A 25,981-nucleotide genomic window follows, 5' to 3' on the forward strand; every position below is an offset into this window, starting at 1 on the left:
AGCCACTGATACCTTATTTGGTATATTTCCTTTCCCCCTTTTAGTCAGGAAGGCATTGTGAATCCCACAGTGTCATGACCAGGTTCATTCCTGGGAGTCATCTCCCATGTAGAGGGGAAGGTAATGTTTTTACTTGCCTTTGGGCTTAAAGAGAGAGAGGCTACACCTGAGCAACAAAAGAGATAGAAATTGGATTTTGATTTGAGAGAAAGGAATACCCAGATGTATAACCTATAGATTGCTACTAATCTACAAATAGGAGGTGGTAAAACGAAGCACAATGTACTGTGATGTATAAGTGGAATCTTTATGTCATAAATTTGTTACAAAGCACTTGGTTACAGAACTTTTAACTTTAGGAGGTTATAAGCGTAGATTTATTAATTGGCTACCTTTATTGTAAAGACAACTAGTTGAAGTATTAATTTAAAAACTACAGTCTTAAATTTGTCTGGTGATTGAAGTATAATCAACTTTAGAGCCTCTAATCAATCAATAGCAAAAATTTTAACTCCTTCCTAGTCTGTGCCTAGTATACTGTATTTCTTTTGTATCATTATATTTCCCCTTCTGTCTGCTCTGATGCTACCCATGTAGTCTCTCTCCTAAACACCATGTGTTTCAGACACATTGCGCGCTCCTCAGCCCACTTAACTCCTGTTAATCTTTTAGGTAGCTCCTATACTTTGATAAATCTGTACTAGGTATTAAATAAAATGAAGTACTTTCCTGAGCCTTGCTTGTGGAAATACTCTGTTGATGGTCTTGACTTACTTTTCTTTTGTAAATATTAATCTAGATCATTTGGCTTCTTTCCTGTCTTTTATCAGCTTTGCTTTTAGTTAATTGTTTTATCAATTTTTGTAGCATACCTTTCCAGATTCAGTTTGGTTTGGTTTCAATCCATTTCTTTTTTAACGTGGGCAGGCATTGGGAATCTAATCCTGGTCTCTGACATGGCAGGCGAGAACTCTGCCTGCTGAGCCACCGTGGCCTGCCCAATCCATTATCATTTTATAATTGTCATTTGTTTCTATTTTAATTTGAGTTGACTTAAATTTGCTTTTCCCAATTATAATTATAAAGCTTAAAAGCAGCAAATTGGAAGAAATAAACTACTGATAACTTTGTTTTGGTATTTAATGAATTCATTCTTTAGTTAGCTTTAAAATAGGTTATCATAGAGTAAGTACGTGTTGCATTCTTAATTTTCACCTGGTTTTGTTAAACAGATAAACTAAAAATTTTTGTAATTTGAATTGGTATGTGTAACATGTTATTATAAGGATGGGTGATTTAAAACTGGAATATATGAACAGTTGTAACTTATTATTACCGTGGTAATATTTTTAAATAATTTGAAAAATTACTAAGTGAATTAAGGAAAATTAATATTTTCATTGTTAGTTACTAATGTTCATTATTTACTGAAATGGTTATCATAAATCCACCATGGTCTTAACATTGAAATGTTTAAAATCGATGGAAAGTGATAATTTTTTAAGTTTTTTTCAGTCCATGCAAATTTCATTCTATTTTAAACAAAAACAAAAGTAAAAAGCATATTATGTGATTTGTCACTTTATATACACATGTTTATTTATTTCCTAGTAAGAAAAACACTATAGAGGCTTTAAACACTTTTACTTATAGAAACTGCTTAGTATGTTTTGTGTTTCAGTTTCAAAAGACAAAAATTGGGTTTTGTAATTGAAGCAGTTCTCTGACTCTTAACCATTTAAAAGATCAGAAAATTAGAACCTGAGGACAAACAAATTATCATTGCGAATATTCCCATGGGGTACATCAGCTCATGCGTTTCTGCTGCCCAGGGTTTAGCCATTCCCCAAAGCAGCCCACAGTTTTTCTTGTATCATCTTTCCTGCAGCTTCCGTGTGCTGTTTGCTCTCTCTTTCATTTTGTCTTCCTTTGTAAATAATTAGAAAACTTTCCTTTAGGTCAGAGAGTCAAGTGGCAGAAGACAATATATCTGACATTTTTATTTGTGATAATATAGCAGTGCTTTGTGGTAGGCCACGTGGAGTGGGAGGTTTTCCTCAGAATGTAAAGTCTATTGTGAGATTTAAAGAGCTGAAATTTGCTGTGGAACTAACTGGGCAGGCAGCAGGAAACGTAGAGCTGGTTTATGTTGCTTATAACGTACGTGGTAAAAATGGAAGACAGCTTACTGATCTCGCTGCAGTGTGTGGTTCCTCTACACTTAGGAACTTCTGTACTGGTAAGGTATATCTCAATTCCTGGGAATTGAAACCTGTCTCTCACATTTTTACTACTCATGACAAAAGAAGTCTGAAGGCTTGTGAATGTATCTAGATTCCTTGCCCCCCCCCCCTTTTTTTGCTTCTCCCTTAAAATATTTGTGTCAATACTGGCATAAATATTAGCCTACATATATTCACAAAGTATTTAAACCATACCAGTTGTATAAACAAATATATTCCTGTTGCAAGGACAGAGTGGACTTGGCTCAACTTATTTCTCTCCCCACCTCCCCTGTAAAAAGATGATGAAGATACATTATTCTTCTGGTAGTAAATAGAGGGAAAAATTGAAACAGCAAATTTTAATGGAAAAAAGTACCTCATTTAAATAATAGTAAATCAGAAATTATGTAGTTGATGAACTTGCTCTTATGAACCAAAAAACTACAAAAACCAAAATTATCTAAATATCTGTTTTTAGTTGTGTTAAGTAACACTTTGAAAAAGACCACTTTATGAATGAATCCTGGTGGTAGAAGGAGGTAAAGCCCTTTCCTGGAACTAGTTGGTATGCTCAGAGTACAATAGCAAAATAAGCTTTTCATTTTCTTTTATTTAACACAATTTCTCTTATAATTTATATTAGTAGATGAATTTTTAATACTAATATCTCCCACAGAAAAAAACAAACTTAATTTGAAAAATAGAAAACAAGCCAATAGTGCTATTTGTGTTATTTCATTAGAGCCAGAGTTAGTCTTTTTTTTTGTATAATCATACTGTTAACTGTAGGTAATTAATGTTGTCATTGACTAAAGAAATAAAGTACCTAAGCTTTAACAATTAAAATGCCTTATTTAAAGTTTCTTTGAGATGTTTACTTATGGAAATAGAATCTTAATAGGAAACATTGATTCTTGCGTGGACATAAATGTACTCTCTTATAAGCTGCCAAAATTTTATGAATATATTTTCTTCTGGTTTAGTTCCAAAAATGAAGTTGGGCTGTTGCAGAATACGTAATGCATTGACTTCTAGATTGAGCACTTAAATATTTCTGTCCTAATGAAGCTTAGAACAAAACCAATTGCATTTTAGCACAAAACAATGAAATGGTTTAAGGTATTAAATGCCACTTATGTGAGTTCACTAAAGTGATATATCAGTTATACTTTGTTTTGATTATTGGAGAGTTTTTTTTTTAAGGGTTGGGTCTTTCTTTGGATGTATTGCATCAACGTTTGTGTTTATTAGTGCTGAGAATATTTTTTTTGAATGTTTACTATGTATGCAGATCTTCAAATTAACCAAACTTGCACTGAAAATTTAAGTAGTTTGCTAAGTATGTTTATACCGCAGCCTGAATTAGCCTTACTTTCTTTACTGAGAAAATATTTAAATTTTGTTTACGAGTATTTTTTTGAGTGTGGAAAATTGAAACTAAGAGAATAAAAGGAAGTAAAAATCCTCAGAATTCCTATCAGAGGATACCTCTAATCTGTCAATATATCTGTGTGTGCAGGTATAACTATGAATATACAGTTTTACACAGATAGTTCTACATTATAAAATTTGGATGTATTGCAACAATTTTTATGTTTCTTATTTTTTAAATTTCCCCTCTTCACAGTATGTCTTAACTATTACTAAACTTCCTTGTTAGTGATTGTAAATGTGCACTATCCCTTTGAAGAGCTATATAGTGTTCCATACTATAGCCATTTATTTAATCTGTTCCCTATTGATAATCTTTGAGGCTAGTGCCTAAAGGATTGCTTTTTTTTTTTTAAACTATAAGCAGTGCATGGTATTGTTACTGGTGTCTCATGGTTCTTCACCTTTTTCAGCTCATCCAACACTCTTCTGCTAGTACTATTTTACCTGATTAGGCCTGCCCAGTTGTCTTAACATTTGTGCTTTGTGAAGGAGGACCAGAAACCATTTTTAAGTTTTTCAGTATTTTATTGTTTGAATGATGTCTTAGTTTCCCAGCTGCTAAAAGAAATACCATACAATGGGTTTTCTTAAACAGCAGGTATTTATTTCTTGGCTCTCAGTTTCAGAGGTTAGAAGTTTGCTTTTTCTTGGGATCTGTATCTATTGGCTGACTAGCAATTTTTGGGGTTCTTTGGTTTTTTCATCACATGGTGTTTTGGTTTGCTAAAACTGCTGTAATGCAGTGTATCAGAAATGGATTAGCCTTTACAAAAGGGATTTTTTAGGTTACAAATTTACAGTTCTAAGGCCATGAAGATGTCCAAATGAAGGCATCAATAAGAAGATATGTTCACTCAAGAAAGGCTGATCGTGTCCAGGGTTTCTCTGTCACGTGGGAAGGCACATATCAATGTCTGCTGTCCTTCTCTCCTGGCTTCTGGTTTCAGATGGCTCTCTCAGCTTCTGGTGTCTCCTGGGGTACCCTCCTTCTGTGTTTCCAAATGTCTGTATCTTGGTTTCATCTCTGCTCTCTGTGTCAGCACTGTCTCTCTCTCTCTCTCTCTCTGCTCTTTAAAGGACTCCATTAAACTAATTAAGACCCATATTGAATGGGCGGGGTTACATCTCCTTGGAAATAAGTTAATCAAAGGATCCCTCCCACAATGCATCTGCACCCACAAGATTGGATTAAAAAGCATGGCTTTTTTGGGGTGCACATCCTGCAACTTGTCCACCTCAGGGTAAAGTGACAAGAGAAATGAGCGTGCAGGGCTGCCACTTCTGCTCCTGGCACCTCTAGTGTCGTGGTGTTGTAGTTCTGTAACAGGCTTATCGGGTGAAGGGTTGGGAGAGTCAAAAGAACTGCATCCTACAGCACCCCTCCCCTCTTGTCAATCTTCTGGCCAGAGAAAAAGGGTTTTATTTGGAGCTTTTCCTATAATTTCTTGGATTCAAGTTGCTCTAGAGTCTAGTCTGGAAGATAGTGGGGGTGCAGGGAATAGGCAGCTTGTTTGTATGGATTGTTCTTCAAGGTTTGATTTCCCCTTTCAGTCTACCTACTGATATTTACTCTTCAGAGTCCTCAGATAGTTGCTCTGTGTATTCTGTCCAAAGTTTTAAATTGTAATTATTAGAAGGGTTAGGGAAGAGGTGCCTACTGCATTCTAACCAGAATCAGAAACCCTGCCATATCTTTTATTTAGTACCTCATTTATCCAAAATTCACTTAAAACTGTAGCTATCTGGAATCTAAGGACCAAAAAGAAAGCAGTCATTTTGTAGAAATAGAGGCATGACAACTGATTTGAAATCAGGAGGCCTGAGTTCTAATGATATTTGTCTGAGGCAAAATGAGTCCTAAATTTAGTTCTGAATGTCTTTGTATATTTCCTAACATAATGTACAGCCAGAGCCTATTTTCTCTTCTTACAAACAATTCTAATAAGCCTGATAATACGATTTTCCATCATATAGGAAGTTAGGATAGAAGGGAATGTTGTTATAGACAGGCATAGTTAATTTTGAGAGAAGCAGAAAAGGTATGAAGAAAGATTAGACATTTGAAAATATAGTATTCACAATTAATTAGAAATGTAATAGCTTTTGAAGACATCATTTTTATCACACTGTTTACAGCACAGTAATTCATACTCTCAACGAAGACTGTGAGTCACTAAGAAGTGGTACATTATAATTGTATGCTTCCATTAAGATGACAAGAAAGTAAGTATTCCATTTTAGAAAGATTTACATAAAGATCATTAAGATTCGAATAGTGCTAAAATTTGTAGTCAATAGCTCATTCTGATATTGTGCCAGATTGCCAACTTTTAGGTATTTAGAATATTTAGAAATTTGTGCTGTTTATCTCTGCAATAGTAACACATTTTCTTGATAATTTAGGAGACAACTGATTCAGTATAATCTACCATTATAATTATCATTTTTAAACTATAATATTGGATATTAAAGTTTAATAACATACAAATTTGCTTGCACCTACCTCACCCCCCCCAATTGAATGAATTTAAGAGTTCATTTGTCATTCATATTTTAACTGTCAAAGGTAGAAACTATTTTGAGAAGGAGCAAAAACATAAAGGACTACTGTGGTATAAGGAAAAGGAAAAAAAAAAAGACTTTCAGATAAAGGAGAATAAAAAAGCCCCCAGAAAATAGATACATTCTATTTACTGAACAGAAATATTCCTAAAAAGTTTATTGGGAATGATAGTGTGGTATATTAGGGATCGGGAGAGAGAATATGAGAGGGAAATTTTCAACATGGAAAAAGCAAGAATAATGGATTATATAGTCATCTGAGGAAGAAGTTCTATCCCCGGTTTATGCTATCACCATAAGTAACTCATCTGATTTCTCAGGGTCTTAGTTGACTTATCTGTAGAATGGTGGGGAGGGTTGTAGGACTCTGAGATAGTCTCTGTTCTAGCTCTAGTAAGCTATGAATGCAAATTTATGTTCATTGCATTTTACTCTCATATGTGCCTTTATAGAATTGCAACAGTGTTCTTGTAAGAAGCTTGTTTACCAAGCTTAAGAAACAATACATTTTAGCATAAAGTGTATAACTAACGTGATACATTTTCATTGTGAAACTTAAATAATCCAGAAATTCTTAAATTAATACATAAATACATAAATTAAAAAGCAAAAATTTCCCTTTATTCCAACCTTTCTAATATACTTTCCAGGTCAGAGGTAACCCAATTAACATTTTGATATATATGCTTCCAGTGTCTCTCTCTCTCTGTCTCTGTCTCTGTCTCTCTCTGTCTCTCTCTCTATATATACACACACACACACACATACACATATATACACACATGCACACATGTATACATATACACACATAGTTTTGTGTGTGTGCTATTTTTTAGGTGTGTTTTGGAACGTATATGTTTTAATAAATTATTTAGTAGATACTGATTTGCAGTTTGCTTTTAAGTTATCTTGGAGATCTTTCCAAATTTTGGCTTGTAGACCTAACTCATTGTTTTTTAATTGTTGCATGGTATTCCATGATGTGAATGTATCATAATTTAAGCCATCCATGGACTTTTGGTTATTTCCGGATTTGTGGCAAAAACAAACAGTACAGTAAAGATCATCACTTTACAGGATAGTAATTTACTGAACCTTCACCATATGTCAGTGCTGTGCATTCAACTAATCATCCCAATAAGCCTGAGATAAGCACTTATTATCTCAGTAGTATGGGAAAACTACACATGAGAAAACTGGACACAGCTTTTAAGTGCCCAACCAATTTACTCAGCAGTCTTAACGCTGGAGTTCATGCACTGTTTTTATACTTAGAGAGATTGATGCCACTGCAGATGTTAAGAGCCAGAATGATAGACAGGAAAGGATTATAGAATTTTAGAGGTATTACGGGGTACTGTGGAGATCAACTACTGTGCTCCTCTGCATCTCCACTGCTGCTGCTTTAGCTAACATGACCTTGTAATAGAGTGTCTAAACTGGGAAACTTGAGTGAAAGAGGGGGCATTATGATAAAATTTATACTGAGATGGCAGACACATTTGTCCTGGGATATTTGACACACACGTATACCTTAACTCTAGCCTAGGCCACTGGTATCTTTCATGTGAGTTTCTGCAGTAGCCTCCTGTTTGGTCTCGTTGCAGTTATTCTTATCCTGTTCCAATCTGTTCTCACACAGCCAAAGTAATCTTTTTAAAACTAAAATCTGGTTGTATTACTCAACAATTTAAACTCTTCAGTGGCTCTGTGAAAGGATATATTTATTCCGTCTTCATGTGATTATTGCTAGAGTGCAGCATGAAATAGAGTAAAGGGCACTTAAATTGGGAGTCGAGAGACCTGTATTTGAGTCTCAGATATCAAAACTAGTCTGATGACCTTGGGCAAGCTGTTTTCCTCATAAATATAGATAGTGTAAGGAGGAGGTAATAAAAACGGAAGCTGAAATATAAACATGGGGCATTAATAGTTAACGCTGTGCTTATATGCCATTTGAAAAGTTGCCTTTGTGTCCTGTCACAGTGTATAGCAGATCATGGTAGGACTTTTATAAAACTGAACTACCTTTCATATTACTGTTCAGGAGTCACAAAATAAAAACCTCAGTCATTTTTTTAATCACAAAGTACATAAAAGTTAAGTGACTTGCGAAGGGTAAAAGTTTATTAACAAGTTGGTACTAAAATCAGAAATTCAATTCCAGCAGCTACCCTAATACCTTCCTTCCACTTAATTATGTAGCTTAACAGATACTCTTTGTGCAAGCCATTGTTTGCAAGGCAAAGTTCACTTTGTCAATAAACTATATGGCCATGCCTTTCTAAATTGTTCTCAATTTATGAAAGAGGAGTTATGTCTTTAAATTACAATCCCATATAAAATATCTTTGTATTATAAGCAGAAAAGCTGCCTAATTCTTTGGGAAGTCAACAGAGTCTAGTGGATAGAGTATGATAGAGTATCAGAGTATACACTATCTAAATTGATTTAAAATAGGTCTAAATTTATTTCATACAGAATCTAAACAAAACCCAGCCTTTCGTTCCATCACGGTGCTTCTCAAATATTGTCATTGAAATACCTCTAAAAGTACATGTCTAATGCTGAGAGGTCTGTAGGCATATATCATATTAGTGTGAATATTTCTTTCTGCTCTATAATATAATGGTGAAAGTTTTGGCTTTTAAATACTGAGGTTTTTTTTTTTTTCTTAAACTCAAGTTAAATTGTCTATGTAAGAAGATACACGACATCTTATCTAAGCATGAGAAAAATGGCACACAATGTGTGCCATTTTAACTGACCCAGTTTAAACTAGCTCACTCTGATCCAAACCACTTTTTTTAATCACAATTGACTTTTTTTCTTTTTTTGTAAAAAATGACATATATACAAAAAAAGTAATAAATCTCAAAGCACATTGCAACAATTAGTTGTAGAACAGCTTTCGGAGTTTGGTATGGGTTACAATTCCACAGTTGTGGGTTTTTACTTCTAGCTGCTCTAAGATACTGGAGACTAAAATATCACTATAATGATTCAGCAATCATACTTGTTTGTTAAACCCTACCTTCTCTGTATAACTCCACCATCACCTTTGATCTTTCTCCTATTCTTTAGGAGAACTTCCTCATGTTGGAAGGGGCTGTCAATAATATAGGGTAGGGAGATGGATCTAACTGTTCTAGAGAGGCTGGCCCCTCTAGGTTTCAGGACTTAGCTTATCCAGGGACCCATCTGGAGGTTGTGGGTTTCTGGAAAGTTACCCTAGTGCATGGAACCTTTGTAAAATCTTATATATTGCCCTAGGTATTCTTTAGGATCGGCTGGAATGGTTTTGGTTGTGGTTTGGCAAGTTATGATAGGAAGCAGTGTCTAACTGAAGCTTGCGTAAGACCAACCTTCAGAGTAACCTCTTGACTCTGAACTCTCTCAGCCACCAATACCTTATTTGTTACACTTCTTTTCCCCCTTTTGATCAGGATGGCATTGTTGATCCCATGGTGCCAGAGCCAGACTCATCCCTGGGAGTCATCTTCCATGTCACAGGGGAGACATTCACCCCTAGATGTCATATCCCACTTAGGGGGGATGATCCAAACCATTCTCATTGGATCTTAGAAATTGACCTTTCTGTAAATTTGGATTCTGATCAACCCAACGAATAATGTCCTCTAAAGTTGTAAAGCTTTGGAAGGAATTTGTAAATTGTAGCTAAAACTTGATTTAAATAGAAATAGGGGGCACATTATGTCTTGTTATATACCAAAGGCAAATATTAGGTACATGCTTTATAGAAACCATACCTTTATTTATAGATATGATGGGGCAAGAGAAGGCATAGCAGAATCTTTACTTACAATGCAGTATTGCCTTTTGTGGGGTTTTGGGGAGTATAATAGTGAAGGCAGAGGTTTCTGATCAATAATGCTTAAGATAATGAGTTTCTTATTTGATATATTAAGCAAAACTGAAGTGACTTTGTACTCCTTTTTTATTTTCATAGAGAAGTATGGTAATGATGTGATAATTAAGGGTAGCACGTTCTCTTACAAGTTCACAGATGTATACAAAATATTATATTTAGGGAACATTTTAGTGAAAAAAACTTATTTAACTAAAGTGATAATATAAAAATAGGGAAACTTTTACCATGGGGAAAATTTTCTTCATTTTAATTATATATCAGATATGTTAGCTTTCATTATTTTAAATTTAGTTGAAATAGCTATGAAAAGTCTTTATAGAAATTAATTTGTATAAAAGTAAATTTTTCTCATTTTTGAAACTTTTAGTGTTATAGCTTATTTTGTCATTAGATTCTTTCTCAAGCCATTTACCTTAAAAATTTTCCCTATTTTCTTTATTTTTAATAGATGATAGTATTTCTGCTACAAGTACTTCTGATGTTCAAGATCGCCTCTCAGCTCTTGAATTACGAGTTCAACAACAAGAAGATGAAATCACTGTGCTGAAGGCAGCTTTGGCTGATGTTTTGAGGCGTCTTGCAGTCTCTGAAGATCACGTGGCCTCAGTGAAAAAATCAGTCCCAAGTAAAGGTAGCCGTGTTTTTAATTAGAAGAATTTTGCCTTTTGCAATATTTTCTTTGAAAGATGTAAAGCTTGGATAGTTTATCAGTGACATTAAAATTGGGAATATAAACCTCTTTTTTCTTTTGGATTGTTTGTGATTATAGTTTGTTTTCCATTCCCTTTTTCTTTGTACCCAAGAAATTCTGAAAGTTTATTCTTTTTTATTTTAAATTTGGAATTTTTGTGTAATACCACTGATTTACACTAATAGGCTTTTGGTGTCATACTATTTATGTGACTTTGGTATCTTCCAACTAGAAAGTAAAATTACTGAAAACAGGACAGAATATTCTCTGTGTATCTTGAATATAGTAGCTGGGCATTCATTTATATATGTATGTATGTATATATATTTAACCAACCTGTTGTTTCAAAAACATGATCAAATCATTGTAGTAAAAATAACTTCATTCTAAATCCTTTGTGGTTATTAGTCAGCAGAATCATGAAGAATTTAATTTAAACTCTGGAACTTAATGCTAGCCCCAGAACAATGGGAATTTTAGTGTCCAAATATTGGGAACTTTCACAAATTGAGAGAAATAATCACCAAGACCTCATTGCTCTGAATTTGGAGCAGATGTGAGTATGGTCTTTCCATTCTTCTAGCCACCCAGAAAGAATTTTAAATTCTTTAATGTTACATTGGCATTTGAGCACATTATTTCATATATCTGATTAATTTCTTGGTAGAGTAGATGGGGATAGGTTTGATTATCCACATTTTGACAAGGGGAAAAGTAAGGAGGTTCTTTGACTTACCAATGCTCTGCAACAAGTCAGTGTGAATAATCAGCCTAGCAAGGAGTCTTACATAAATAATACCCAGATTCTAGTGAGGTAGAAGGCACTGCAGTTGACCAGAATATGAGGAGCAGAACTGGAAAAAAAAATTAGAGTTTGTTTCAGAATGTTGAGTTTGAGGTATATATGGTATAGAGATAGATACATATAGACAGGTGAATTACAGCTCTAGAGGTCATGCTATTTTTGACTAGCAATAAAAATTTGAGAATGTTCAGCTTATGGATGACAGTTGAAACCATGGAAAGAGAATGTTAAATGAGAAGACGACTCAGGGTGGTTCCATTGGAAGCACCAACATTTCAACATATAGCAGAGTGATTCTTGCTGCCAGCTATTGCAGAGAGGTCAAATAAAACAAAGACTGAAAGGTTACCATTGGATTTGGCATTCATGGGAACATGAAAAACCTCTCCAAAAACAATTCTAGTAGAGTGTTAAGATTACAAATCAAATTGCAATACTTTGAGAAGAGCAACTGAGAAGAATTGTGATATTGATAGAGTTATAGCCACTCTTTCAATAAACTTGTCTGAGAGTGGAAGATGGTGGTAGCTAGAGGAGAATGCTAAATTGAAGGCATTTTTATTTTTACTTTTTATTTTTTAAGATGTTACAGATTTGAGCAATGATGTGTTGTGGGCAAAAAGGCATCAGAGAGGAAGAAGAAGATGATATGGGGGAGGGGATGAATAACTGATAAGGCAACTTTTAATTCTCATCATTTCTCCTTGGGAGACAGTGATGCCTTTTAAGAGAGTAAGGCCAGGAGCTGTGGGGGTGGAGGAGGGGGGGAAAGTGTATGTTTGGAATTATAAGAGTGGAAAGTGGAAAACGATAGACACATGAAAGAAATGCTAAGTGACCTTGAGGTGGGGAATGTTTTTTTTGGGGTATGGGAGCATCATTTTGCTTGGCTTTGTGATATCCACTCTTATACCTGCCCATCTAAAGCACCCTATGTCTAGATGTTAATAGTGGAAAGATAGAGATAAGGTAGGATTGATGTTTCCCATTAATAGTAAGGTTAATATAACAGAATGACAAGGGAATAAGGAACTTTAGAGTTTGGGGAAAGACTTGATAGAAACCACTTCAATCATGTTATATTGTAATTTTTGTTTTTTTTTGAGAACCAACTTTGAGGACCTCCAAGATCAAGCCAGAAAAAAAATTATTGGATTATAAACAAAATTTTTAAGAGTATTCTAAAATGGGCTTTATCATGAAGGTAAACTTAGTAGAGAGAAGGAAAGCAAAGTTTCCTGTCTATAATTGACGTATGTACTCTCAGCTTCTAAGTCTGTGTACTTTGAGTCCTATAATAGAAACTATCATTTTTTATTATCTGTAACATTTTTTTCTTAGTTTTAAACTTATTTTGAAATGCTTTCAGATTTACAGGACAGTTACGAAAATAATACAAACCCCATACAGAGAATTCTCAACATATCCCTGCCACCCCTACCCCCTGCCCAACCCAGATCTACAAATTTTAACACTGGGTCACATTTGCTGTATCATTCTATATCCGTTAATCTATATATCTCTCTATCCTTTCACCTGTCTGTTTATCAGTCCGCTTTCTGAACACTTGAATATAGGTTGTATTCATCATACTCCTTGAATACTTACTACTGACATGTACATTTTTTACAAACAGAGATATTCACTTATGTATCTGCTTAAGGGCACTTATCAAGTTCAAGGAATTTAGCGTTGATATAAAGCTAACAGTCTATATTCCAATTTTTTCATAGGTCCCAAAGATGTCCTTTTGAGCCTTCTTTCTTCCTTTGTTAGATGCTATCCAGGATCATGTATTGCCTTGTCATTGTATCTTTAGTTTTTTCTTTTCTTTCTGTCTGTCTGCCTGTCTTCTTACCCGCCCTCACAACCACTTGTTAGCATACCGTTCAGTGAGGTTAGTTCAACTGTGTTGTGATACCCTTACCATCTTCCATTACTAAAGTTTTTCCACCTCACTGAACAGAAACCCTACACCCATTTTGCATTAACTCTCCCATTTCCCCAGGTCTATGACCCAGGCAACTTGTACTCCACTTTTAGTTTCTGTGAGCTTGCATATTCTCCAGTATTTTCTTTGTAGCTACTGTAGGTCTTAAATTTAATATCCTAAATCTGTAACAATCTCATTTGCTTTGATATCAACTTAACTTCAATTTTCCTATACCTCTTCATCCCCCCACCTTTGTGTATTCTTGTCAAAGATTACATGTTCATACATTATGGGTCCCAAACCACTGATTTCTCATTAGTTTTATGCATTTACCTTTTAGATTCTTCAGGAAATAAAAAATAGAGTTGCGAACTAAAAATACAGTAGTACTGTCCTTTATAGCTAGGCCTGTTGTTACCCTTACTGAGATCTTTATTTCTTTATGCAGCTTTGATCCATTGTTCCTTCAACTTACAGAACTCTATTTAGCATATCTTGTAGGGCCGGTCTAGTGGTGATGAGATCCCTCAGCTTTTGTTTATCTGGTGATGTCTTAACCTCCCCCTCATTTTAGAAAGATAGTTTTGCCAGGTATAGAATTCTTGCTGGGTAGTTTTTTGTTTTAAGTACTTTTAATATGTCATCCCACTTGCCTTCTATCTCCATGGTTTCTCTTGAGAAATAGCCTCTTAATCTTATTGAGGTTCCTTTGTACATGACATGTTACTCCTATCTTGAGGCTTTCAGAATTCTCAATCTATGGTATTTGATAGTTTGATTATAATATACTGAGGCATGGGCTTATTTGGGTCTATTCTTTTTTGTGTTTGTTGAGCGTCTTGGATGTGTACATGTGTATTCATGTCTTTCACTAAATTTAGGAAGTTTTGTGCTAGTATTTCTTAGACTATTCTCTATCCCTTTTCCTCTTCCTTCTCCTTCAGGACCTCCCGTAATGAGTATGTTGACATACTGGACAGTGTCCTGCAGGTTCCTCAGGCTCTGTTTATTTTTTTTCATTCCTTCTTCCTTCTTAGACCAGATGGTTTCAGTTGTCTTGTCTTTAAGTTCACCAATTCTTTGTTCTGATAGCTCCAGTCTGCTATTGATCCTATCTAAGGAATTGTACATTTCCATTACTGTGGTCTTCAGCTCTGTTTAGTTTCATTTCATAATTTCCATCTCTGTATTGATACTCTGTGTTCATCTCTCATTTTCTTGATTCCCTTCAATGCTTTATCTGTGTTTTCGTTTAGCTCTTTGAGCACATTTAAACCATTTTTAAAAAAATATTTGTCTGGCACGTCCCACATCTTCTCCCCCTCACTGATGGTTTATAATGCTTTAATCTTTTCCTTTGGGCTGTGACTTCCTGGGTTTTTCTGTTTGTTTGTGTGTGTGTGTGTGTGTGTGTGTGTGTGTGTGTGTGTGCATGTGCTTTGATTTTGTATATTTTGTTATGTTTTGCACTCTGGATGTTTTGACATTTTAATGTGTTATCTGCACATTAAATTTTGACTATAAGGAGAAAAAGAAAACATCTGCCTCAGTCTTTGCAAATTGTTCTTTGTGAGTGGTTGCCTTCAGAGCTTAACTATAAATGATTTTTGAGAATAGCTCAAGACCAAAGCATAGGGGCCTCCCTGACTGTTTTTGCACATGCTTCTTATCTTGGACATGTGCATGTGGCCCTGGGATTTCTACCCAGTTTACATGGGTATGAGTGTCCCCTCTTCAACCCATTTCCTCAGGATCTCAAGCACTGTACTAAATATCCTATGGCCAGCAGTGCCTTGCCTTAGATCTCACTGGACCGTTCTCCCACAGTGTTCTCTAGAAAAACTCGGTGAGCTTCCTTCTACACATAGGGCAAGTTCTGGGACAGCAAGTCCCTCAGGCCACCACGAGACAAATTGGACTAGACATACATGCTTCCAGTATAAGAGTATGCTCTGCTCTGTCTGTAACTGGGACAGGGATCCGCACTGGGAGTGTGGGCTGGTTCCATGACAAGCTGGTGAGAGATAGGAGAGGCACCACATAGGGTGCCATGATATTGCCATTTTTAAGTAGCTTTCTTTCTTGATCCATCGCTTGCCCTGTGACTGTAGTCCTTTAACTCTTTTCTCGAGGTTTGAGAGAGATGTTTTTGCTAGTTCTTGCTGCTTGTTCAGGGTTTGGTGGGAGAATGGAGCCCAGAAGCATCTCACTCTGCCATCTTGAATGGGGCAGCATCTATCCACAACATTTTTACAAGTTTAAGTAAAAAAGCATTAGTTTTTGCAATTATATAAAATAATAGTACATTATAATCTTGTGTTATTTGAGAAAAATGTAAAGAATGTTTTCTCTTCTTATTTTATTTACTCTGAGATATTTCTGTTAAGAAAATTCTGAAATATTTAAGGGAAATTTTAAAACTGTCTTTTTATTTGGCCAGTAGATTGATATTTTGTATGTCACATCAGTAGTTAGCACCTACCTACCTCAATGTCATGATAGTCAAATACAAATATAATTAAATATCTGTAGTTTCTGTTCCCCAGAAACTTCCTTTTTTTTTTACATGGGCAGGCTCTGGGAATCGAACCCAGGTCCTCGGGCATGGCAGGCAAGCATTCTTGCCTGCTGAGCCACCGTGGCCCACCCAGAAACTTCCTTTTTGCACAGGATTGTTTTTCTAGTTGTCCTTATTCATATTTCCTTTGTCTCTGAACTGAGTATGGGATCAGTTTTGCCAGTGGCTCTTCAATGGAGAATTACCCTGGTCTAGAGCCACGGAGCCACCTACAGGGGCTACATTGAAATCTTTTCTTTCCATATAGTACTGGCCCTTAATTCTTTTTAATAACATTATTAATTAGATATTAAGTACCTTTGCAAATGATTCTAAAATTCTACTTACAACTTAATGTAGAAAGCTGTTCTAAAAATATGCTAATGCAGTTAAATTCTGAAATGGTGTTTGACTAGTGATTATTCTTTGAGTCAGTTTGTTACCTTGGACACAGGCTTTCATTGCTGTCTGTAAGTGGATTGATAGGGATTACTTATATACAATAATCTGGAAAAATATATATTTTACAGATGACTGTAATTAATTGCTAAGAATTAAATTGCCATGTTTTCCTGTAATGGAAAAACTGCTTGTCCAATTATGTTATTCCTATATTTATATTAAAGCATCAAGAGAAATATACATTTAAAATTTCAGTAATTGTATTTCTAGCAACTCAGTCATTATAGTATAGTATCAAAAATGATTGGAAAAAAATGGACTTTTCACTGTTGTCATTTTTATAACCTAAATAGATTGTGTCAGTTATGATATTAAACAGGATTACTGTATTAATGATATAAATATTTGTAATTAACATTTTAATCAAAGAATTTTTTAAATAAATGAAATTTTTTGTAAAATATATATTTTTAAAACAACCATCTTTTAAATGTATTTACATTTTTCTGGAGGATTTTTCTTTAGAGCTAAGACTAAACTTCCATGGGTGAATAGGGTAGAACTCTTTTATGCAACTATGGTTAAACAGATAGGTCAGTGTCCCTGTTATGAAAATAACTATTACTTAATTTTGTTAGATAGTGGTGATATGAAGGCTATAACTTGGCTTCAGGTATGGTTAAACTAAATATTAATGATTGTGTGCTAATGGCGTAATGATATTCTACTGTCACTTCATAGTAGTATTGCCATTCAGTAAATACGAAAACCTGAAATATACCTAAGTAGTCATTTCAGTAATTTTAGTTCTCTGACACTTTATCTTCTCCAGTGTGCAGGCAGTAATAAAAGCCAAGCCCCAGGGCGGGCCGCGGTGGCTCAGCGGGCAAAGTGCTTGCCTGCTATGCCGGAGGACCTCGGTTCGATTCCCGGCCCCAGCCCATGTAACAAAAACGGAAAAACAAAAATACAATAAAGCAAGAAAATGTTTGGAGATGTTTCCCTTTCTTCCTTCCTTCCTTCCTTCTATCCTTCCTTCCTTCTCTCTGTCTTTCCTTTAAAAAAAAAAAAAAAAAAAAAAAAAAAAAAAAAAAAAAAGCCAAGCCCCAGTTTTGCTTGAGTGTATCATGCCAGATATCTTAACCAAGGGAGAGCGGTTTCCCAATAGTATTTAAGGTGGTCAATCATTGAATTTCTCATACACCTTCTCTTCTGTTGGAGAATTCTTTCCTTTTGACAGCATATTTTTATAATATATGCACCATTTGCAACTGAATTCCTGCCAAAAGAAAAAAAATTACCTGTATTTTGGAGCAAAAGGAAAGGCCCAGGGAACACTTTGGCAGGTTTAACTGCCAGGAAGACAGATTATGTCACAGCTGGTGTCTGGGAAACCCATTAGGATCTCTAGGGGGTGACCAAATGAATGCAATTTGAGAATACAGCCTTGTGACATTATGTGAAGACAAGCTGTCACTGCACAATGGTATAAAAGTAAAGGAGTCAGGGCGGGCCGCGGTGGCTCAGCGGGCAAAGTGCTTGCCTGCTATGCCGGAGGACCTCGGTTCGATTCCCGGCCCCAGCCCATGTAACAAAAACGGAGAAACAGAATACAATAAAACAAGAAAATGTTTAAAGATGTTTCCCTTTCTTCCTTCCTTCCTTCCTTCTATCCTTCCTTCCTTCTCTCTGTCTTTCCTTTAAAAAAAAAAAAAAAAAAAAAAAAAGTAAAGGAGTCAGATTCATCTGCAGGTGAGAGTCAGTCATTCAGACCAGGGAGCTGCTGGTAAACCAAAGGACTCAAGCATCATAACTGTCACTTCTGAAATGAGAGAACCTGGAGGCAAAATTATATGTGGAGGATCTCAGTTCTCCAAAAGAGACATTGCTAATTATGTAGACTCTGGGATGGTATGTAGGTGCAGATCTGTATTATTTGGCTGTTACCTCAAATAACATTTGAGAGAAGGCAGGGATTATCATAGTATTGCTGTAAATATTGATGGGTAAAATACATTCATCAGGTTGGGAAATTTTCTTGGTGGGAAACTTAGACTAAAATGACTCATAATTACAGTAGGAGATGGGAGTATGTCTCATTATTTTAACAATAGCTTGAAGACTTCTATGTTTTGTATATAGAAGTATGTGAATAGATATTGCTTTAGACTAAGTAGTAATTACTTATCATTTACAAAGTTCCATTTCTCTGTGAGAGTCAAATATTTCTTTGCTGAATTCTACCCAAAATATAATTTAGGGTGGGCCATGGTGGCTTAACAGGCAGAGCTCTCACCTGCTGTTCCAGAGACCTGGGTTTGATTCCTGGTGCCTGCCCATGTTGGGAAAAAAAGAGAAAAAACATATGTATATATAATTTTAAAATATTACTGATCAGCAATAACAACTAAAACAGTAAACTAGTAATAAATTTAACCAAGATGTAAATTATTGCTGAAGGAAATTAAAGAAGACCTAAATAAGTGGAAAGATATTCTGTGTACTTAGTTTGAAAGACTTAATGTCATTAAGCTGTCAATACTGCCAAAGTGATTTACAGATTTAACGCAATCTCAGTCAGAAATTCCAACAGCTTTCTTTTCAAAAATGGGAAAGCTAATCATCAAATTCATATGGAAGGATAAAGGATCCAGAATAGCCAAAACGTCTTGAAAAAGAACCAAGTTGGAGGACTTGCACTTCCCAATTTGAAACATTAAAAAGCTACAAAAATCAAAACAATATGATATTATCACAAGGACAAACATAAAGCACAATGGAATGAAATTGAGGACACAGAAATAAACGCGCACATTTACAGCTAACTGATTTTTGAAAAGGGAATTAAATCTTTTCAATGGGGAAAGAACAATCTTGTTAACAAATGGTGCTGGGAAAATTGGGTATCCACACTCAAAAGAATCTCTCTCACATGATATATGGAAATTAACTCAGAATGGAACAAGGACCACATAAGAGCTAAAACACTGTAATTCTTAGGCGAAAACAGGAAAATATCTTCAGGACCTTATATTAGATGATGGATTCTTAGACTTTACACCAAAAGCACAAGCATCAAAAGAAAAAAAAATGAACTTCATCAAAATTAGAAACTTTTGTGCATCTAAAGGCGTTATTAAGAAAAGAAGGAAAGACCACCTGTAGAATGGTACAAAACAGTTGGAAACCAATAGGCATACCTCGTTTTACACTTCATTTTATTGTGCTTTGCAGACATTGGTTGCTTTACAAACTGAAGGTTTGTGGCAACCCTGTGTTGAGCAAGTCTATTGGCACCATTTTTCCAGCAGCACATGCTCACTTTGATGTCTCTGTGTCACATTTTGGTAATTCTCACAATATTTCAAACTTTTAAATTATTATTATATCTGTTATGGATGGTATATGATCTTTAAATTTTCTATCATAATTGTTTTGAGGCACTATGAACTGCGCCCATATAAGTTGGCAAACTTAATTGATAAGTGTTGTATGTTTTCTGACTCCTCCACCAACCAGCTATTCCCCATTTCTCTCCCTCTTCTTGGGCATCCCTATTCCCTGAGACTCAGTATTAGGCGAGTTCTGCTAATGGAAGGTGGTGAGGTTAGCACAACATTGTGAATGTGATTAATCCCATTGAATTGTACGTTTGGGCAAGGTTGAGATGGGAAAGTTTATGTTATATTTATGTTCCCACAATTAAAAAAAGAAAGCAGCTGAGGAGAAAAGAATAATTCAATGCAATACATGATCCTGGATTGGATATAATAATGAAGAGAGAAAGGCCATGTCTGAGCAACAAAAGAGGTCCTCTGGAGGTGACTCGTAGGCATAGCTATTGGTAGGCTAAGCTTCTCTGCTGCATGCATAAGCTTCACAAGAGCAAGCCTCAAGATCAAGGGCTTGGCCTATTGATTTGGGTGTCTTTAATGTTTGACACAGTAATACCACAGGTTTCCCCAATGGTAAAGTTTAATAGTTCCATATTTTTTCCCCCATCCCTCAAGGGATTTTGCCAATACTTTTTTCATTATCTGCTTAATATACTCTGGGGTGTATCCAGGCATTACATTAAGCTATATAGGATTAAAGGCTTTCATTCTTATTCTGGGCTCCCTATGTTTAAATCATCAATTCAGACAGGTTGAGTTCAGTTTGTGCTACAGAAAACTTAGGTTCTGGACCCAAAATAAACCTTACTTCTTTTTGTCTCTAAGAGTAGGTGAAGTTCTAAAATACAAACAATGTCTTCCTTACTCCTGTATTCTGAATTACCTTAATCCCAACCTGGTCAGCTTCAGTCTTATCTCTAAATACCAGGTTATGCATCTATAAAACAGCCCCTCTAAATCCAGAAATAACAGTTACTGCCCTGAACTAAATGTGACTGCTATAAGAGCTTACAATCTAGGCCCCAGTTTTCTTATAAGTATTTTCTATAAGATCATATATTTGCTCTTTTGTTTCTGGCTGATTTTGCGTCACCAAATGTCCCACAGGTTCATTCACATTATGGCATGCCTCACAGCTTTGTTCCTTTTTGTAGCGGCACAGTGTTTGAGCATATATATATATATATATATATATATATATATATATATATATATATATATATATATACACTATTGTTCTCCAATCTACTTCATAGTCAATGCATCGTTCAGCCACCTCCATCTCCTGGAACTCATGTATAATATGTCCAAAGTCAGCAGTTCATCAGCACTCTGAATTTTTGATCATTTCATTGTTCCCAAAAGAAAGATAGTCAATGAACACACCCTCCCCAAATGGAAAATCCAAACCTCCCTCTAACTGTTGTCTCTCCCCCTTATTTATTTTTTTATCCTTTTTTTTTTTTTTAAACTCATCTGTCCATACCCTGGTTAAAAGGAGCATTAGACACAAGGTTTTCATAATCACACAGGCATACTGTAAAAGCTATATAGTTATACAACCTTCTTTAAGAATTAGGGCTACTGGTACGCAGTTCACTGGTTTCAGGTACTCCCTCTAGCCATTTCAATACACCATAAACTAAAAAGGGACATATATATAGTCTGTAAGAATGACTTCTAAGATAACCTTTCAACCCGTTTGAAATCTCTCAGCCACTGAGACTTTATTTTGTCTCATTTCTCTCTTCCCCTAGAAAAGATGAAATTTGATCAAGTTCATGCAGGCTTCTTTCAGTCTTCTGAAAGAATGAAGCAAAATTATCTACAGATATTTAGAAAAGTAACATTGAAAATGTGGAGAGTGGAAGAGGTATGTAGTTGAAGCCATGGTGTATCAGCCTGAGTTCTTCCTATATGGACCATCTTTACTCTTTACCCTTCTTCCAGTCAAAATTTTGCCCATCCTTAAAGGCCTCAGAAATTACCTCCTAGCATGACTCCCAGGGGTGTAAACCTTCCTAGGAACATGGGACAGAATCTAGAATGAGATGGGACTTAGCATCAAGGGATTGAGAAAACCTTCTCGACCAAAAGGGGAAAGAGAGAAATCAAACAAAATTAAGTGTCAGTAGCTGAGAGATTACAGAGTAGAGAGGTTGTCCTGGAAGTTATTCTTATATAAACATCACCTTTTTAGTTAAGGTATTTAAAATTTTTCTTAGAAGGAGGGATTGAGATAGATTCAAGAATAAAGATATAATGGATGTAGAAGTAAAAAGGATTTCAGATTTTGAGCTTTTGAATATGAAACAGTTCCTAGTGATTACTTTGTGAGTCTAAAGTACAGTAAGATTCATTAGTACTTAGAAACTCTGAAGCTAAGGTATCAGAAAGGCCATCTGCTTGGGTTGGTCATCAGGGAACATAAGTTAGTATTTTCATTTCATGATAAAGTGAGATAAAGAATAAAAATTCTCACTAGTCCCCCAGTCCTAGCATTATGATGGTTTCCATTGTTAATAAAACTAATGTAGTATCTTCCTGGTTTGTAGATTTTTAGCCTAAAGTTCTCTCATTTCATCCTGGTTGCTGCACAAAAAGAGAATTACTTTTGTATCTTTGGCCTCTGGAGGTCACTGTTGCTTTCAATCCCATAGGCTAGTCTTTGAGCAATTTATGGCTCAGGATTTGTAATACCCAAGCCCTGAAGTATGGCAGCCCTACCTACATATGTGGCTAATGATGCATTCCAGTCATAATTTTTTGTAATTGCGGTAATCATTTCCACGTTCTTTCTTCCCTGTTAAGCTCTTAATATTCTAAATTTTAAAGACTACATTTTAGACTTCTGAGCTTTAAAAAAAACATTCATTCTTAGCTGCTTTTTGTTTCCTGCTTCTGCTTTACTTAACTCATTCCCTCTACACCTTGGGAGATCATTTACTCTTTTATCCAGATATCAAGGATTCCCAGTACTAAGAGTTAACCACAAATTAAACTGTAGGATTCAAAGTGACCATGAAAATCTTCTTTTGTTTTATTTTCAGTTTTTTTTTAATGTAAGTATCTGGGGACTCTCATGATTTAATGTTGTTCTTCATCGGCAATATATATCTTCCATCTTCTTTTTTTCCGCCTACTCCTTCTGATGAATTCAATGTATTATCCTGGCACAGCTCAAAACGGTAGTCTACCAGGCAGAATTTTCCCTTTTTTCTATTTTCTTACCACTCCTTCGGCCTAGATTCAAATCACAATTTCACCACCTATTGCAGAATAACCTTGCACATTACTTACTCTCTCTTGGCTTCAGTTTCTTCATCAGTAAAACCGGAATAATAGTAAATCCCTTTTAGGGTTGTGGTGAAGAATAAAGGAGATAATAGTTGTAAAATACTTAAGACAGTGCTTAGCATATGGCAAGCACTTGATAATATTACTCTGTACCACTTACTGCATTGACAGTTGTCTGTTTCCTTCATCATTTCTTTGTACTAAGTACTGTTGTAGGTGCTAAAATTACAGAAATAAGACACTGTCTCTGCTCCCAAAGAACATCAGGTAAATTAAGAAGACAAATAAGTAAAAAACTACAAAAGTATATGATAATTGGTATAAAAAAAGGTAAATTTAAGATGCACTTAGGATAAATGCCTAAGTGACACTAGGGTTGAAGATTTCTTATAGAATGTGATATGAGCACTTATCTACTGTCATGGTTTTTATAGCCACATATTGATGCTACTTCCCAAATTGTTACCTATATTCTTAACTTCTGCATTTCAGAATTACCTGTCTCCTTGCTAGACTGTTCATCTGTGTGTCCCTCAGAATTCATAAACATGACATGTCCCAAAAGTGAACTCATCTTTTTAAGTCCTTAAATAGTACTTAAAACCACCTCCTTCTTTTCATTCATTCTACCCAGCTCTTGTTTCAGGTCCCTATCATCTTCTGTTACTGCCCTGAAATCTTCTCTTCACATAGCCACTGGAGGGTTTTCTCTAAAATGTAGATCGAACCATGTCCCTTTTCAGCTTGAAATCCTTTAGTGGTTCTCTACCCTCTGTAGATAGTCTCCATGATCTAACTCCTATTTACCATTCCCCTACGGACTCTGCCCTCTCTTATACTACATTCTGGCCACATAAAAGAGCTCCTTGTCCACACCCACACATACTCCCTAAACCCCCACCTGTGCCGCCATACACACACTTTCGTTCCTTTACAAAAGTGCCAGTTTGGATTAAGATCCAAGTATCTTATCACCTCCCTTTCAGCAGATTATTTCTTACTCATCCTTTAAGACTTTGTTCTTCATTCCTTCAAGGAAGTGCTTTTTGAACTCTATGCCCTAATCATCTTAACAGAATTATGTGTCCTTTCTTTGTACTCGGTGATACTCTGTTCAGGTCATTGTTACTGTGCTTTTATTTGTTTTCATTGCCAATGGGTGTTTTTTTATTCCTGTCAGCTTTTGAACCACTTGTTGTCAGGGGCTGCCTTATACATTTTTGTAAATGCAAGGCTAGAATCATAATAGGCCCTGAGTAGATATTTTGATGGGTGGTTGGATGTTGAATACATGTTAGCTTAGGCAAGCAAGGGTGACTAGTGTATGTTGGGGGAAGGACCATTTAGGTGCAGAAGCACAAAGAATTAGAGTATTTAGTTTAAAAATTCTGAATAAACTGAAGCACAAGGTATGAGATTGGGAGTATCAAGAAATGAGTTTAGACTGGTAAGTAGGGTTCATCATGAAAGGTTTTGTATACCTTGCTAAGGAATTTAGTTTTTGTCCTGAAGGTAATGGAGAGACATTATAGGATTTTAAGCAGAGGAGTGATTTACAATAATTCATTGATTCTAAGGTGACTATGGTTTTTGCATTTTAACTTCTCTGAAATTGTGATGCATCTTCTGATTGATGGTCTCTTACAGTTTGAATAGGCAACACTGTTTTCTTTCTAGTGGTACTCAAAATAACAGTGCATATTACAAGTGATGGTATATCAAATTAAAAGTTATTCAGCATGTTTTAGAAAGTACATGCTGGAAGAGTGTAGAGAATGCCTGAAAGTAGGGCAAAATTGCAAGAAAGGAGAATAGAGATTATTGAAACATAATCCAGAAGAGGAATTTGAGGTAGTAACAGTGAAGGCGCAGACATTTAGTTAGTAATTCAAATATTAAGTGATTTCTTTGTGCCAGGCACACTGCTTATCATGGAGATACATACAGTACCCACAAAACAAGCAAAAATATATATCCTCTTGGAGTTAAATAAAAGTGTAAATGGTGGTAAGGACTGTGAAGAAAATAAAGGAAAGTAGTGAAAGAGTAAACCAGGAAAATCACTTTAGATAAGGTGATCATAAAAGTCTTCTTTAAGGAAGGGTTATTGAACTAAAATTTAAAAAGATGAACCATCCCAGTGAAGGACATTTCGAGCAGGAGAGCAAGAGCAAAGCTTGGGTGCAGGAAAGGATAGAAAGAAAGTATTTAATTCAAGAGTTATTAAAGCAGTATCCTAAAGAGGAGAGAAAGAACCTCAACTTTTATCTCATAATGTCAATAAAAATGAACTCAGAGTGCACTGTAGACCTCACTGTAAGGGCTAAAAACTATAAAACTTCTGTTAGAAAACATAGGAGATCCTGGTGCCTGCCCATTGAAAAAAAAAGAAAGAAAGAAAACATAGGAGAAAATCTTAGTGACCTTAGGTTTTGTAAGATTTCTTAGCACAAACTATAAAAGAAAAATCAGTTAACTGGACCTCATCAGCATTAAAGACTTCTGATCTTCCACAGACTGTTTTGAAAATAAAAAGACAAGCTATAGTATAGGAGAAAATATTTGTAAAACATGTATTTGTCAAAGGATGTTTATCTAGAATATATAAAGAACTTTTACCACTCAATAATAAGAGCCATCCCATGAAAAAAAAAATGGACAAAAGATTTGAACACTTTACCAGAAAAGATATTTGGATGGCAAACAATCACTTAAAAAGATGTTTAGCATCATTAATCATTCAGGAAATGCAAATTAAAATCTCAATGAAATGCCACTGCCTGCTCAC

At 35.4% G+C, this 25,981-nt stretch overlaps 1 protein-coding gene and 1 long non-coding RNA gene across 2 annotated transcripts in view; one reads left to right on the top strand and one right to left on the bottom strand.

Annotated features, from left to right (window-relative positions):
* Positions 1 to 25,981, top strand: part of EML4 (EMAP like 4) — a 209,929-nt gene that overhangs the window by 102,422 nt on the left and 81,526 nt on the right. Inside the window, exon 2 of the mRNA XM_077134081.1 lies at positions 10,562 to 10,744. Coding sequence (XP_076990196.1) covers positions 10,562 to 10,744 — 183 coding nt within the window. The remainder of the gene's footprint in view (positions 1 to 10,561; positions 10,745 to 25,981) is intronic.
* The window catches only part of LOC143660740 (uncharacterized), a 79,609-nt gene that overhangs the window by 51,500 nt on the left and 2,128 nt on the right, over positions 1 to 25,981 (bottom strand). Inside the window, exons 2-3 of the long non-coding RNA XR_013164222.1 lie at positions 18,798 to 18,833; positions 11,541 to 11,658 (exon numbers count right to left, since the gene is read on the bottom strand). This is a non-coding gene — a long non-coding RNA (uncharacterized LOC143660740). The remainder of the gene's footprint in view (positions 1 to 11,540; positions 11,659 to 18,797; positions 18,834 to 25,981) is intronic.

The sequence above is a fragment of the Tamandua tetradactyla genome, chromosome 17 (assembly GCF_023851605.1).
Source record: "Tamandua tetradactyla isolate mTamTet1 chromosome 17, mTamTet1.pri, whole genome shotgun sequence".
In the NCBI taxonomy this organism is placed as follows: Eukaryota; Metazoa; Chordata; class Mammalia; order Pilosa; family Myrmecophagidae; genus Tamandua; species Tamandua tetradactyla.